At 40.5% G+C, this 16,682-nt stretch overlaps 1 protein-coding gene across 1 annotated transcript in view; it reads right to left on the bottom strand.

Moving 5' to 3' along the window:
• Nucleotides 1-14,406, bottom strand: part of LOC105930480 (insulin-like growth factor 1 receptor) — a gene marked incomplete in the record, with an annotated part of 83,733 nt that extends 69,327 nt beyond the window's left edge. Inside the window, 2 exon segments of the mRNA XM_036136479.1 lie at nucleotides 595-634; nucleotides 13,343-14,406. Coding sequence (XP_035992372.1) covers nucleotides 595-634; nucleotides 13,343-13,433 — 131 coding nt within the window.
• Nucleotides 14,407-16,682: the final 2,276 nt, after the last annotated feature.

Genomic DNA, 16,682 nt, shown 5'->3' with positions numbered 1-16,682 from the left:
AGGCTGGACTGTCTGCACAATCCTGTTCAAATCCCAGATGAGATATTACGAGTCAGAGTCAGCTTACCTTTTTGGCAATGGTTGGAATTCCAGCAGCGGTAGTTGTAATTGTTGTTGAACATGGTCTTTCTGCACATGGGGCTGTTTTCCATGATGCCGGGACACACGTCGCTGCACTCTTTGGACTGCTTGTTCCCGGCGATGTAATTGTTGAACTCTGCGTCCATGATGAGGGACCAGTCGATGGAGTCCAGGTAGCAGAGCTCTGGGTTCTTCTCGATGCGGATGGCGCCGCGCGTTATGTTCCTCAGGTTGTAAAGGCCGATGTCCTTCAGGCTGGTCATCTCAAAGATCACCAGGGCGTAGTTGTAGAAGAGGTTACGGCCGCGGATGACGGAGAGGTTAGGAAAGAGCGTGCTCAGGCTGTCCAGGCCGGAAACCCTGAAGAGCAGCAGGAAGTCGGTTATCAGGGTCAGCTTGGGGAAGCTGAGGGTGCGGAAGACCTCCTGGTTCACGTTGTTGTTGTTTTTGTCGCCGATGAGGAGGATCTGCAGGTAGCCCTCGACCACTGTGCAGTTCTCCAGCTGTCTGAACTCACTGATGTCGTTGCCGATGTCGATGCTGGGCGTGCAAACTGCAAGAGGGAAAGACAGAAGGAAAGCGATCGGCCATGATTAGATGAATATTACGCTGAATGTGTAAACAAGACCGAGGTTCTCAAACTGAAACTAAAGGGACCCACTGGTGGTACCTGGGCTGCCTTTAACGGCGCTCAAAAGAAATTTTAGCATGAAATCTTTTGCAAGGTGAATACAAACGTGGGCGACAGAGTCAGAAACGACACCTTTTACCTCTGAAGTAAGAAGTTGCGAATGCCACCAAACCCAATTCGACTGTGTCCCGTTCCACGTTGGCAACCAATTTGGATTTTCTAATTTATATGCCGAGTGGCCAGGCTAATTCCTATTAGCAAGACAAGCTAATTATAATGACTTTCTCTGGGTTTCTTCCTTACAGCGTAGCAACATGTTCACTAAAGGAAGTTGTGTAGCCATGTGTTTAAAAGATTTAATGAGATACAAAGTGTCAGAGGTGAAAAATACATTTAACTGCAGCTTTAACAAAGTTTTATATGCAAGGTAGCCATATTGGATTTTGAGGTATGGGTGGGTGGAGACACGTCTGACGTTCCCCCTCTAAATTCAAACATCTAACAACCTTTCAGGTAATCTTCCCAACCGTAAACTTGAAAACTTCCACTTCTGAGTAAACGTATAAACTACAATGTATCCTTCAACCAATAATGCAGCGCCAATGGATTAGAACATTTTTGTCTTAATGTTTTTTATGTCCAAACAGCTCCAATAACTGAAAAAGTCCAAGTTTCATACCATTTTAAAATATCTTTTGAGCTGTTGGTACTTGTAAAACTTGGTATTTACTGTAGTTGTACTTAATATAGAAAGATGCGCTTTTAGTTATTTCAGTTTTATTTCCTTCTGCCCAACATCTTTATTAGCAAGACTCTTTAGAATTGTAGCAAAAACTGTTCTGAGAAACCAGGGTATTTCATATTTTATTGCCCCACTCTTTGCTGTTAAACAGACAAAAACACACAAACACTCCATTCCTGCAACTGTGATGTTTTACAAAAAAAAAAAAAAGTTTTATAAAACACATTTTTTAAATATTGACAATATACTTGAGCAACAGCACAGATATTTGTCTTCCTTTTCAGATTTTTTTTTTTAAGCAAAGTCACGTGGTGTGACAAAGTAAACACTTGGATCAGGTTTGATTCATGCTTAGTTTAACAACTCAATAAAAGGTTTGACTTCCCGGCTGTTGTTACTCAAGCGTTGGCCTCATAACCCCTCACAGTTGTGTTTCTCAGCATGCTTTTAACAGGCTTTCATAATGGCGTACGAAGGACTACAAACTCTTCTATCAAAAGACACCATTTAATTAACATGTACACGTTTGCTGTCCGAATATCAAACAGGCTAAACCAGAGTAAGGTTAACAGTTATACCCATGTTTTTTATCTACAAAAGAAGCTATAGACAAAGCGTTTTTTGTTTTTATTCCTATCTAATTCAGAGTTCTGACCCAATGGTCAGATTGATTTTCTGTCTTGCAATGTGTTGTATTTAGAGCAACATTTTGGTCCATTTTGCTATGCAAACATTGGTCCACTAGAAGAGTGTCTATTAACAAAAGTATTTTGTTTAGCCAAGACTGTCAAAAAGATTTAGGTGTAGGGCATTTTAAACATGACTATGCTCCATTGCAGCTCTGGCTGTCTGTTTAGGGATGTTTCCCTGCTGGTAGTTGAACCTCTTTACCAGTACCAGGTTTTTTTTTTTTTTTTGAAGCCTCTAAATGTTTTTTTTTTTCTTTTCAAGATTGCCCAGTATTATTTGAATTACTAATATGTTATATCTATCTATCTATTCCCAGAGTTAAAAGGAAGACTTTATCGTTCCATTAACTGACTAGCTTTCCTGTTCATGCTGAAAAAAGCTTATCCCCACAGCATGATACCTACACCGCCATGTCTCAAAATGGAGATGATATGTTTAGGGTATTAGTTTTCTGTCACACAAGGCCATTTGTACGTTGGCCCAAAAATGTACTTTTGGTCTCATCTGACCAGGGCACCTTCTGTTTGCTGTGTGTCCCCAGGGTTACTTCATGGAAAGCTGCTCACTGGTTTTCTTTCAACAACTCCAATCTTGCAACTTTTTCTTAAAGGCCAGATTTCTGAAGTGCTCAACTATTCATTCAACAGACTTTTCCACCTGAGCTGTGGTTCTCTGCGGCTCCTTCAGTTACCATGGGCCTCTTGGCTGCTTCTCTTTGCCCGGCCTGTCATTTTAGGTGAGTGGCCCCATCTTGGAAGGTTAGCAGGCGAGCCACACTCTTTCCATTTTCAGATGATAGAGCGAGCAGAGTTCCAGCAATGTGCAAAAATTGGGATTTTTTTTTATTGCTAACCCTGCTTTGAGTTTCTCCACACCTTATTCCCTGACCTGTCAGCAATGTTCCTTGGTCTTCATGATGCTATTTGTCCACTAACAAACATCTGAGGCCTTCACAGAACAGCTGGATTTATACTGGCATTAATTATACACAGGAGCACTGTACTCACTAATGTCTAAGGATAATCTGTGCTGCTTGATCTAATTTAGGTGCATCTGAGTAAAAGGGAGCTGCATGCATTTAAATGCCACACTTACATTTTAGGTATTTAACATCATGTATCTTTTCTTCCGCTTGACATTTACGTATTATTTAATCACTCCGCAAAAAATATAAAAAAGTTTGTTATGTGACAAAATGTGAAAAAGTTAAAGCGTTTTAAGTCATTTTGCAAGAAACTGTGCATTAAGCCAAGTGTGTGATCAATTCCTAACAATCAGCAAAGAGGAGCCTAAGGACATGGCTAAATTTCGCAGATTGGCTTTTGCAAAAAGTTATAAGTGTAAATTAATATAGAAATTCATTAGATTTGTCATTTGGAAACTATGCAAGATAGGGCTTTATGTCCAGCTATTTCAGTCTTGATCAAAATGTTGACCAATCACTGCTGCCAACAGAGCAAAGCTCCCAAAATAAATACACACAGTATTTCATTTCTACCATATTTTCCAGGCTACAAGTCACATTTTTCAGCAGCTTATATATCAATTTTCAATGGAAAACATATTGACCAACATGACCCAAGTAGTAAACGTTTCTGTCTATAGCTTTAAGAGGGCGCTCTAGGCTTGTGAAAACTATACACTGATCCTGTACCACTTAAAAATGTATTTAAACATTACCTTGTAGACAGCAACAGGCAGAACACATTTGTATGTTTTGTTAGTCTGCATTCACGTGTGGTGCAGCTCAAAAGGCCCAGACCGCGACAGAACCAAGTTATTGGGCTGTCCGTGACGCTAATAACAGCTAGAGCTAGCTACAGGTCTATTGTCCGGGCGATTTAAAACTTCGCTGATGCATCTGAGCTTTATGTTGCTCTCAAACATCCGTGTTATACGTCAATAATTTTGGCAACTTTCGGTTGCAGAGGGCCATAACGCTGAAATGCGCTGATGAAAACTTTCCGGATTGAAGTTGGTGGCTTTTTATGCTAATTTACCTCATTCAACATTCCAGGTATGTTTCATAGTATTCAGCCGATTGTGGATGCAGCTGTGTAATTGAATAAGTTTGTTTACCAGATTAAAATGTCAGTTTTTTTAGTCTTGGATTGTGTGAAATAAATTTCTAAATAAATTTGAGTTATAGTCTGGTGCGACTTATAGTCCGAAAAATAAGGTAATTGTTTCGGTCCCTCACTAGAAATCTCTACATCTACTAATTGTTCAGTTCAGCCTTTGAGAGCCAAAGGTTTATTCAACTATTGTCACCCATTCCAGGTAGGCAATAAAAAAGTTCTACTACCCTAAGTAGTATGCAGTTCTTCATATATACACACACATATCAATTTCAAACAGATGGTATCGGTATCGGCCAATACTGCACAGCCAGGTATCGGGGCCAAAAAATGGCATCGGCACAACACTAGTTCATACCCAACGATTATAAATCAATTAAAGAATTTTCCCTCACTAGGAGTGAAATGTCTTGGCTCTGGACCAAAAGCCACACAACAAAAGGTAGTTTGATTTTTTTCTGTACATAAATTGGAAATAAATGTAATATAAGTGCTATTGAGGTTTGCTGAAGAAATAAAACTTGATGGAAATGTGCTTACTTTGATTCCATGTCCACTTAGACCTATTGTAAACTGCAGTAAATATATATTTCTTTTCTTTTAAAGTTGTTAAAAAAAAACAATTTTTTTTGCAGTGTATTTTCTGACTTACGCAAGTCGGTGTATGGAAAAGTTTGGTGAGAAAAGACCGTAATGATTGTTGATGATGGGTGGAGTGTTTACCTATCCAGCTCTTACTCTCACCTGGAAGATGGGCTCAAAACAATACTCAGCCTGAAGCCCCAGCAGCACCCACAGCAGCATGAAAGCCATCATCGCACATCACTGCGAGGTGGGTTTATACTTCAAAAGCTCGGGGGCATTGAGTCATGGAAAACTCGCACCAAGCAGCTAACAGGTTGTCGCACTACCACTTAAATGCTGGTCTATAAAGTTATATCGTATGAATGTGAAAGAAGGAAAGCTGGTGAATTTCCAGGAAAGAGAGAGTTTTCCTGATGACACACCACCATCGTTCAGAGCTAATAAGGTTTCAAATTGAAAAAAGCTTTTTAAATATCTATTTGAATGCCGTCAAAGCTGTATATAACCCACTATTTTACCTATGTTATGACAAAAATGCAAAAAGTATTACGTGAAACAGCAGTGACACCAATAAACATTGGACTTATTGTAAATGCATAAAGCCAGTCCATGTGGCAAGCGGAGCGTGAATGCTTTAGACCTGAAATATAATATCCTTCCGAACAGTTCGGGGAAGCGTTGGCCAATGGGCTAGTTCCCCGGTTTGAATCCCGCAGACTCTGGCTCCCTAAACAAAGACTATTATGATTAATTCAAGTAGTCCTACAGGGTTGAGATGTTGCACACCGACGTTGTGATAGAGATTGCAAATTGATATATAGTATGGCTCTAAATTCAAAGATTAAAACACAATTCTTGATTCATGTTGAAAGATGATTGTTATGGTACAGGATTTGAATTCCTAACCTGCAGTAATGTAGTGTTATTATATAGGCAGAGATGATGGCACGCATTTGATAAGAAAATGTTGACTCAGTTATCGGAGACTCCTAACGGCCTGGGGGAAACGACGCTTGTGAACAAAAAGTCATGCTGAGAGCAATTTGAGAGATTCTGATGAGAAATATTGTTTCGTTATTGCGTAGCAACTTTTAGAAGATTGCAAATAAAGTTCAAGAGGATTGTGTGAAGTCAAGTTCAAACTGTAGCTCATTCAAAACTATGCAAATATTACATGCACTCATTGTTGATTTAATTTTATTGCTCTGTAAACCCCAAAGCAACGGCAAATAAAACGCTACAAGCTTTACTTATAGAAATTATTGCTTGTGTCTATGATCACGAGAAGAACATTAGGGCACCTGGTGTGCTTTGCTGCCAGAGGAGCAAGTATGGTGGTTTTGTCCGTCAGTAATCTACTTGTTTGTGCTCACTGTCAGCACCGCTCGGCTAGCTGCATACCTGTTAACAGAGTCCCAACATGCAGGGCCGTAAAAAGGCACGCTGCCAAGAGATGTTACATCCCCACAGCCTTGATGCTTTACCCTCAGTAACCTCTCTGCAGCCCCAGCACGGCTGTCTTTCACGGAGAGCTGCTGCCAATCGCGCTTGTGACGATCCTAAGCGGGAGAGCCTGATCAAAATATACATGCTTGCACCAGCTGAGGGAAAACACCGACGACAGGTGTAGCAGCTTATTAAGCTCCCCCCCCCCCCCTCCCTCTGCTTCGGCACTGACAGATTTTAAACAGCTGAGTACACAAGCCTATCTCTACAGCTTTGATGAGCCTCCAGAGCACATATTTGCTTTTGATAACCTTTCCGGAGCTGGCTGCGGCGCTCAGACGGTGCACAGACCATCAGAGGAAATCAACTTGAAGCTCCATAAACAAGGGAATAAGAGGCGATACACCTTCTAGGGCTGCTGCCTCGTCCGTTGCCGCTAGGCTACAGCAAAGCTGTTTACGCCGCACCGCCAGCGTGTTCGTGACAGGCTGCCCGAGGGAGCAAACGTCTTCATACCAACAACAAAAAAACTACTTTTCCACATGACAGGCAACGTGAGAAGAAGTTCAATCTTGACAGAAAACTTGTTTGTTTGGTTAAACCAAACCTGCAAGCGGCCTCTTCATTCCCAACTGAGGCAGTGAATCGGTGAAGAATGATCAGAGTCCGTTCACATCTAGCCAGCAGAAACACTGGCACTGGATTTCAACCGAAGGACCCCTCGTCTGCTCCCAGGCTCGTCCTGCGACCGCCAGAGGCTTACAGTAAACCCTGTAACACGCAGTCCACAAGCTCCTCACTCTTCCCAATCAACAGAACTCAGTCTGTTTGGCTTGTGAATATTCTTTGGTTGGTTCTATTTTAAACCCGGGACCCTGGTTCAACCCTGGAAACCACACCTACCCCCCAACCCCCCAACATCCCAACATGTCATGATGAATAAGAATGAATCAGGAAGCACCGTTTAGAGTTTCAACTAGAAGCATTTTAGGGGGTAAGACAAAAAAAAAAACCTGATGTTTGATTGGTTTAATAATCTTCGCCTTGATGAAATTCAGAGGTTTTGGAAGGCGTCAAAAGCTGCGAGCCTCCAAATCTTTACATTTCAGACACACAAAAGACCGACTCTTTATTCTGTGTAGGTGTTGTCACGTGTTAAACTTGTTAGATGTAAACTATAGAAACGGATCACAGAGTGGGACCTCGCTGCTTTTATGCAAAATAATTTGCTTGTTTGGAAGGTGCTGCTGTACCTGAGGAAATGTTTTGGCTTTATAAAAGGAAAATGAATGACCGTAAGTGCCTAGAGGTCTCTGAACAGTTTATTTTTGTTTGTTATTTTAATTTTAGGCATAAAATTTGGCCAGGTGCTTTTGCTGCCATTTAACGTGTTCATGTTTATTCTTCAAGTATTTTATAAGCGTGTCAAACTAAAGAGAGCAATCTGTTTCCCTCTGGCATTGTTTGTGCCATGGATTCCCATTTAATATGTGTTTTTATACACTACTATTGCCATTTAATTTGTTAATTTATTTTTTTTTGGGGGGGGTGGGTTATGCAATCGTGATGAAATCCCTTCAAAATGTCACGTTTATTGTTTTTGCCATGAGTTGAAATTGCTTTTTAATGTATTATAAATTGTTTTGACAGCTTTTACCATTGACCCCCAATTAAAAGATGATCAAACGTCCAAAGTTTCACTACAGGCCAGCACTTCTTCCGCCTATATCACACTGGATAAACAATAATAATAATAAAAAAAAAAAAAAAATCCAACTGTATTTCGCCAGCTACGTTTTCATTTCTTATGCCCTAGTAATGCTTCCAGGTTTTCCCAATTTGATCCCAGAGACGTTCTACTAGTTTTTGGTTAATCTCAATTCACCAGACCGTGTCACAGAGTTGACCGTGTGCTGTGCATGTGTAGCCTGGCCGACTCTCTCCGCTGCATGACTCAGACTGATGGAGGAAGCGCACCAACATTTCTGGGTTATGACTGTGGTCTGTTTGTGATTAGAGGTCAAATGATGTGGGTTATTTAGTGGCCAATGCCGATATTTAAAGACGAGTGCAGCTGATGGTTAATATTCCAGGACGCTTATTTTTATTCTATTTGTGAAAGGTTCTCTTTCCCCCGGGTCTGTTTTTATTTTTGATATGATTTAGAAGTATGTAAACTAGCTGAAGTTGCACTTTTTACCACCTTGACCATTGTTTTGCCAGTTTTACATTTGGCCTTTCCAAGAGATGCTGCTGAATAATAATAATCATATGAAACAACAAAAAATACAATAATAACAACATGTAACAACATAGCATAGCCAATGACAGCAACGTAAATATTGGCCTACTTGATTTAATTTAAAAAGCTACTAGCCAGGCTTTTCTCTTAAATAAATCACACTTCTCATGTAGTTTTGCACCAATATAACAATATGTGATGGTACATTTTTTTTCATTTGTTTCGCTATTCTGATGTAAAATATTTAATCAAGATAAGAAATCTAAGCTTCAACACACACACATCTCTGTTGACATGAGGCAACTGTAATTCTCTTGAGCATCTCTATTTGTATTCATTTTATCTTTTTCCTCCATATTTGTCCCTCACAGGTGTTTACCTGTGCTCTGTAGGGTTGAAGCAAAGCTGCCTGAATTTAAAGAAAATTGGGCAACAACAACAACAAAAAACATGGAAGCCATTTGTTAAGAGGAACAGGGCAGACTTCTAAAACTTCTGAAAGGTTGGCTGATCTGCTTGATTTTTTTGTGCTCATGTGATGTCATCACCCCACATGACAACTGGACTATGTTCCTTAAACTGGCATTAAGCAGTCTCCGGCAAATTGAATAATGAACACTGATTTTGTTTACTCCCAGTTTGTTGAAACTCAAAACCCCGACATAAAATATTCAAATAACAGCTTGTTCAATTATGTATTTTTGCACTCAATGATAAAAAAAAAAACATTAGTGACATGTGATTTAAAGAACAAATAAAAATAACATTGTATATCCTTAATTTTCTATTTGATTGAATAGTACTACCTCTATCATAGATCCCAGCTTAATTACAGAAGCACAGGGTCTGTTCACATCAGGAAACGCCTGTCCATCTTGGGAGGGTGTAAAAACAATGATGGGCATGGAAGGCCAAAAAGACGGCCACTGTCCCCAGTGGTGTCACTGACGCATCTGAATTTGCTAATGAATTGAACAATTTTTTTAATCGTTTTAATGTTCACGATTTTAAGCATGAATTGTCTGCTTTTATGGAGGCTGCCCCCCAAGCACAGAAACAATGTGTGTTTAGATAAGGACACAGTCCTCAAACAGCTTCAAGAGGTAAAGGAGAGGATGGTATTGGGGGGCGGGTTCTCAAAAACTGGGCGGAGCAATTAATGGATGTCTTTTGTTATATCTTCAATAGATCTCTGGAGCTCTACAAAGCCCCAACATCTGGAAATCTTCTATCCTGGTTCCCGTACCAAAATCTAAGTCATCTAAGGAGTTGAATGACTTCAGGCCCATAGCACTGACTTCTCTCATTCTGAAAACCTTTGGAATAAAATCATCAAATGGGAACTTTCAAATCGCACCCAGTCAATGCTGGATCCATTCCACTTCGCCTACCTAGCAGGAAGAGGGGTGGATGATGCCATTGCCTCCCTACTTAACACGGCCCTCACTCACCTTGAGGCGGTCAAACATCTTTGTGGGGTTGTTTTTTGATAACTTCTTGTTGGCTTTTTAACATCATCCAGCCCCACTTACTGGCAGAGATACTCAAATCCAGCAAGGTGGATACTGCTTTGATCCAGTGGCTAATTGACTTCCTGATAAATAGAACAGAGCGAGTCAAAGTGAATGGCTCTCTGTCTGATGCTGTGGCGTCCTGTACTGGTGCGCCTCAGGGTGGCATCTCATCACCTCTGTTGTTCATTCTAGACACAAACATGGGCCAAAGTCAGCGGGAGAATCATCACATTATTAAGTTTGCTGACGATTCTGTCATTGTGTCCTTGTTGAATGGCGATGCCCCAACGGGCCGGTCCTGCAGGATTTTTTCGAGTGGTGCCAGTCTTCTTTTCTGCACATTAATGTGTCTAAAACAAAAATAAATGTGCATAGACTTTAGAAAGGCTCCTCCCCTTCTCTCTCCTGTCTCTGTAAACAGACAGGCAGTGGAGGTGGTGCAAGAGTACAAGTACCTGGGCGCAGTGATAAACAATAAACTGACATTTGAGGCAGATGCACTGAGCAGAAAAGCCCACCAGAGGATGCATTTTCTTCGAAAGTTGAGGAGTTTTGATGTTGATTGTGTTTTTTTATGAAAATGTTTTAAAGTCGTTTTATTGAATCTGTTCTCACCTTTTCCTTTCTTTGCTGGTTTGGTTTGCTGAATGTGAAAAAAAACGTAACCGCTTGCAGGGCATCGTTAAAGAATGCGGAAAAATCATTGGAGCACAACTGAACGACATTATGGACCTAATCAAGTCCAGATCAGTGACCAAAGCCAAAAAAGTGTTGGCAGACCATACGCACCCCCTGTATAAAGAGTTTAAGCCCCTCCCTTCAGGTAGGAGAGCCGCCATACCAAGGTGTCAAACCAACAGACTGAAAAACTCTTTGGTCCCTACAGTCGCTGGCTTTTTAAACAAACTGTAGGGTCAGGACCTTAAATCAGGTCCTGATTTAAGGTCGCCATCTAAGTGCTGCACTTTAATTTTAACTTCAGCTTTTATCGTTAATCTTTACTTCCAAGTCTTAGCTCCAGTCTTTTATCTTTTGCAAATGTGTTTTAGATTGACCTCCTTTAACTTTTCTAAGTCACTTCTTATCCTTCTGTCTTGTCTATTGTCTGTATTGTTTGTGTGATTAAGTTGTGACTGCTATTATTACTACCATTACTTGCTGCAAACAAATTGCCCTTTGGGGAAATAATAAAGTAAAGTCAAAGTCTAGATCTGTCTCCAGCACATTTATTTTATAATGGATAGAAAACATAACGGGAATCCGTCAAAAATCGTCTAATTTGTTACCTCAGCACATTTTTTAAAGATTGAACTTTAAGGTTTTTTTGAAAGAATACTCCCAAGGTGACTTTCGTCTCGTTTCAAGGCAGAATCTATTCTGTCACTGCTATTAACGGCCAAAACGTCACACTCTACATTAATGAACACGGCCTTTCTGTTGAGTAAAAGGTCTGTCATAAACCAATTAACTGATCTTTCTTCTAACCATTAAAAAAGTATAACAATTCCCAACGATGTTGTTGGGTGTGCAACGTCTAAAGAAATCTGTGAAATTCTGCCTATTTAGTTATTTATTTTCACAGGCTTCAAAGTAGATTGAGAAACATCAATTTCACCACTATTGAATCCGTCTCTGCTTCCATCTTACATGCAGAATATTGGGACTCTTTGGGAGTTCTTTTAACCTTCTTTCAAATAAAAAAAGTTTGTTTTGACATAGAGCTCTTGTGAAAATGTGCCAGGCAGACCTGCTTTCAGGATCCCTGCCAAGGTCCGATTTCAAAACTTCATCCTTTTCCTGTCTCAAATTTCTGGATTTTTAATGACATTTTGCTGGTGAAGATTCTCAGTCATCCAGGTCATGGTCATTGACCTGGATGATTCAAAAAGTGAACTTTTTGAATTGAGAAAGCTTCCGGGAGAGGAAGCGAAACGTCTTCAACTACGGAAAACAAGTCCAGTTGCTTTGTTTATTTACTTTTTTTGGAATTTTAATGACATTCTACACATAAAGGATTATCTACTCTGTATACTCCTTAAATCATGAACCCACCCACACACACACACACACACACACACACACACACACACAACGCCAACACAGTGATGAAGTTGATCACTCTTAGCAATACGGCAAAGGAATATATCACGTTTGTTTTTTGGTATCTAGAACAATTGAAATGAGTTGAATTTTTAAACTGTATAATACAATTAAAACCTTAAGATTTAGGCTGGATTTTCCAAAACTAAATACAAAGCCTTTAAAGCAAAGATTGTGGTTTTACGATACCTTTAATTTGTTTCTAAAAGAGAACACCAACTAAGAAGTAAGAGCATCAAATGCTTAATTTGGCATCAAAACCAGACCCAGTTTAAAACTTGGATCCAAGAGAGCCCAGAAGCCTAAACAGCAAATAAATTTCCTTTTTTTTTAATTTTATTTTGAAAGATGATTGCTTGAATTTTTAAAGTCAATTCTTCGAGGGCTGGTGTCCTGTGACTTTTGGGTGCGTGCCCTGTCTTCCACACTTGAATCAAATGGCTAAACTGCCTCACTTGGCATGCATGCATGCATGCAGGCTCTACAGAGTTGAGTCAGGTGTGTTGAAGCAGGGGCCACATCTGAAGGCTGCAGGACACTCACCGGCCCTCAGGGACTGGAGTTTGAGATGACTGCAGGGTCTTAAATAACTTAAATAAAAGACTTAGGCTCACACAACTGAAGTTATGATGCGAGGAATCAAAGAGAGCAAGGATGTCATCATCTGCAATTTAAAGCCATTCCAAAAGCTCAATGTTTCTTAAATTCTGATTTTGATCGCTTAGATAATCATAAAAGAAATTTAAAAAAAAAAGTCTGGAAATCCAACCACTTTCCCAAGCTAAATTCAAATTGTCCCAACTTACCTAGACTACTTCTCCTGACTGCAGAGAAAACCTTGTTAACTAGATATTTGGCTATGTCGCAGTCATGCAACAAAACAACAACAACAAAAAACAAGCAAAAATCACATAAAAACTGTCCTAATCAAAGGTTGGGGTTAAAACCAACATTAAAATTGTCTTATTATTTTTTATCCCTCCATTACAATGCTTTGATCTGCAGAGGCAACACTTACCTATAACTACCCCCCCCATAACTACTTCAAATGCGATGCTTGCATCTTAAATAAAATCAGCTGCATACAATCCTAACACAGACTGTAAGGAAGCAGAGATGGTTTTTAGCGAGTGAAGCACGCCTTCTCTCCCTCCCTCCCCGCACGCAGCTCGTGTCGGAGCGTGGAAAAACATCGTGTCCCAGTGAGTGGTGTTGCTGAGCAGCGTTACTTACTCTCTGCGGCGGCGGCCCGAAGGCAGGAGGACAGAGCCAGCATCAGACCCCAAAACAAGGTCAAGCGGCTCCCTTCCGTTTCAGACCTCATCCCTGTACGCGTAGACTCTGCTAACAATCCACGGGAAAGAAAGATGGGCGGCTAAAGGTGGATACGTGGGCAAAAAACCCCGGCCACGGCGGTCAAAACCCCCCCTCTCTCTCTTTTTTTTTTTTTTTAATGTCCAGCCAAGCACCTTGTAGCTGTTAGCCGGCTAATGGAGCTAATAGCTACAGGCAGCAGGGGCTAGCAAGGCTGCTCTCACGGTTCCTAACGGGAGTCCAGGCTTGCTCCAAAAAAAAAAAAAAAAAAAAAAAAAAAAAAAAAGTTACCGACTTCTGCCGCTGACCAGACGGTGCGCATTCATTGCTCAGTCTATCCCAGCCAAACACGGCGCTGCATTGACGTGTGACATGGAAGCATGGCGGCTAAACTGGCGGCGGGGATTCCTCGCTGATTGTAATCCACATCTTTTCACACTCCATATCAGGAGCAAAAAAAAAAACAAAAAAAAAAACAGCCTTTAATGTCCTGCTTGCTGCTGCAGGGTCCCCGGGAAGCACGAAACGGGTCAGTCTCGCCTTAAAATGGGAGTGAAAAGAGGTGGGGCGGGGAACCCAAGAGAGGCACGCTGCATTTAAAACACACGTCCCGTTATATCCGAACGACGCGACGCCTCTGTGGAAATATCCACGACAAAAAAAAAAATCTCCGCGTCCAGACCCGAAGCCTCGGTCCTTCTTCTTCTCCTCCGCCTCCTCAGCCGGCGGTCCTCGCACGGTCACAAACACACACACGCACGCACGCACGCACGCCGCCTTGTTGCGGTGGACGTCGTTTATGGTTGCAGGTAACACTTGCCGGGTTAAAGCAGCTGGCGTGGTCGAGGAGGAGGGGAGGGGGGGGGGGCTCTCCGCCGAACGGGCAAGAGCGGCTAGGCAGATTAACGCACAGGTACACGCACGGTCTCCCTCGGTTTAGTCTGCAGTCTGCGGCGTTCGCTGTAAACACGGCGCCGTGCGCGCAGATCGTCTCTGTCTGTAAGATGAATCACGCCGCTGTACAGAGTCAGAGAAGGATGAGGGCGTCGTTCCCACTGCAGTTTAGATGTAGTCACCACGGTGATAGTGTCCAGCTTGCTGCTAACTTTGCGTGGCATCAAACAAACGATTAAATGTACCCACAAAGAGGACTTGAGATCAAATTACTCAATTACTTAGTCACTTTCATGCATAAAGAAGGATTTATCCGAGTCAGACTGCTTTTTAAGTAGGTGGTATAAGCAACTATCGTTTTTCTTGTCAGGATAATTATTTGTAGTCATTCTTTTAAAAGAGATCACAAATAGTCAGGATTATGTACGGTCACGGTTAACCAAGAGGGATGGGGGGAAAAAAAGACAGAGTGAGACCTCGGTATTCCCAGTCTACACAGCCGTATCCACTCTTTCTTTACGAGACGGCGTGAAGGAAATTTGGGATGCCGATCCAGGATCGGGTTTGTTTTGCAGTTCAGAGATGCCCAACGGAGTGCCACCGCATACTAACAGCGCATGCGTGTTATGTGGCTTTTTTAAAGGCAGACATCGCTCCTGTTTTTCGTATAGTAAACATTTTAAACTGTATTTTCCATATAAAATAAAATAAAAAATACTTTTTTAATTTCTCTATTGAGAAGTGAATATATTAGCTGTTTTCACAATCAAAAAGTAACGATATAAAATGTGAAATGAATGGAACGGTAAATACATAAGTTTATGCAAATAATAAAACGTTCTAATCGAACGGCGCCTCATGGGGGTGCAAGACACGATTCATTAAAAATAATTTAAACCTGTGCGAAACGCGTTTGTTTTTAGGACACAAATGTAGAAAGGTTCACAAGATAAAAGGGAAAACTTTCTTAACAACAACAACAACAACCCCATTTTCTAAGAATAAAGTCAAAATGAATAACCGGCAGTAAAGAGCCTCACCAGTGTTGAGGATAAAGGAGAAACAGGGCCCACACAGTATCCTTACTGTAAATCATGACGGCATCAACTATCACGGTAGGAAGAAAGATGGCTGTTGACATATAGTCATCCTTTTGTCATGAGACCTGATCAAATAGGCAGGTTTGCATGTTTTATTTTGTATTATTTTACAGGCTGACAATTAAAAGCAAAATCAAAGCAAGGAGAGTGAACTGGAGACGATGTAAATATAATCAGATAGAATTTGGTAAATATTTCTATTTTCCAATATTTGTACAAAGAATATAAATTAACTTTTTCATATCAGACTGAATGTTCAAAATTAGGTGTTACATGTAACTATGGAGTTGTTTAGCAAGTAGTCCTGCAGCGCTACCTGAGTATGGCCACCAAAATGCTGCCATCTTGAGGGGGAAATAAATAATTGCAGACCTCCAATTACAATATCAAAAGAACGCATTTCTGGCAATCATTCTGAAATAGATTGACCAGCAAAGACATCACGAAGAATATTAACTTTTTTCCGTAGCAGTCGCTTGAGATACTGACCGGAGGATGCGAACCTGTTCTTTCTAAGGACTTTACGCCATCTAAACTTACGTTTAAGTTTATATTCTTGGTCTTGTACAACAGCTTGAGCAAAAAACAAAAATAAACAAACAAACAAACAAACAAAAAAACACTGAAAAACTTTTTAAAAAACTCTTGTATTGTATAATTGGACCTGGATTTATGAGGAGGCATCAATACAGAGCGAATTTGAGTTTATATATCCCCGTGAAATTGGCTGGGTTTTGTGGTGTTAAGAAAAAATAAATCAAGATCAATGCTTTCAGAACTAACTTCACCTTTAACGTGACATATAACTAATATAACTTTGTGGAAAAGGAAAAAAGTTAAATATTTTGGGTGTATATATATATATATATATATATATATATATATATATATATATATATATATATATATATATATGACACCAGGAAGTAAGTCATCTTCAGTTTGAGAGAGTATGGCGGTGACATTACCTTGAACTGGACATCCATTAACATTTAATTAAAAGATGAGAAGAAAACTAGTTTGGGAGGCTGCCAAGAGGCCCAAAGTAACATCAAAGGAGCAGTAGGAATTTCTGTCCAGTATTGGCAGCATAGTGTGACAACAATGTTCTTAATATGTCTGTGCTGGATTACAGGTTGGCAAAATGGAAGTCGATTCGAAAAGAATCAACTTCAAAACATCAAAGACAAGCAAGACTGCAAGATACATTTGTAGTCTAACAAAACCATTTAGGAACATGTCGTCTTCCTAAAAGGCGTCCTAAG

This window comes from Fundulus heteroclitus, chromosome 4 (assembly GCF_011125445.2).
Source record: "Fundulus heteroclitus isolate FHET01 chromosome 4, MU-UCD_Fhet_4.1, whole genome shotgun sequence".
Classification (NCBI taxonomy): Eukaryota; Metazoa; Chordata; class Actinopteri; order Cyprinodontiformes; family Fundulidae; genus Fundulus; species Fundulus heteroclitus.
Note: the sequence above shows the minus strand (reverse complement) of the source record. Positions and strands in the feature narration are given on the sequence as shown.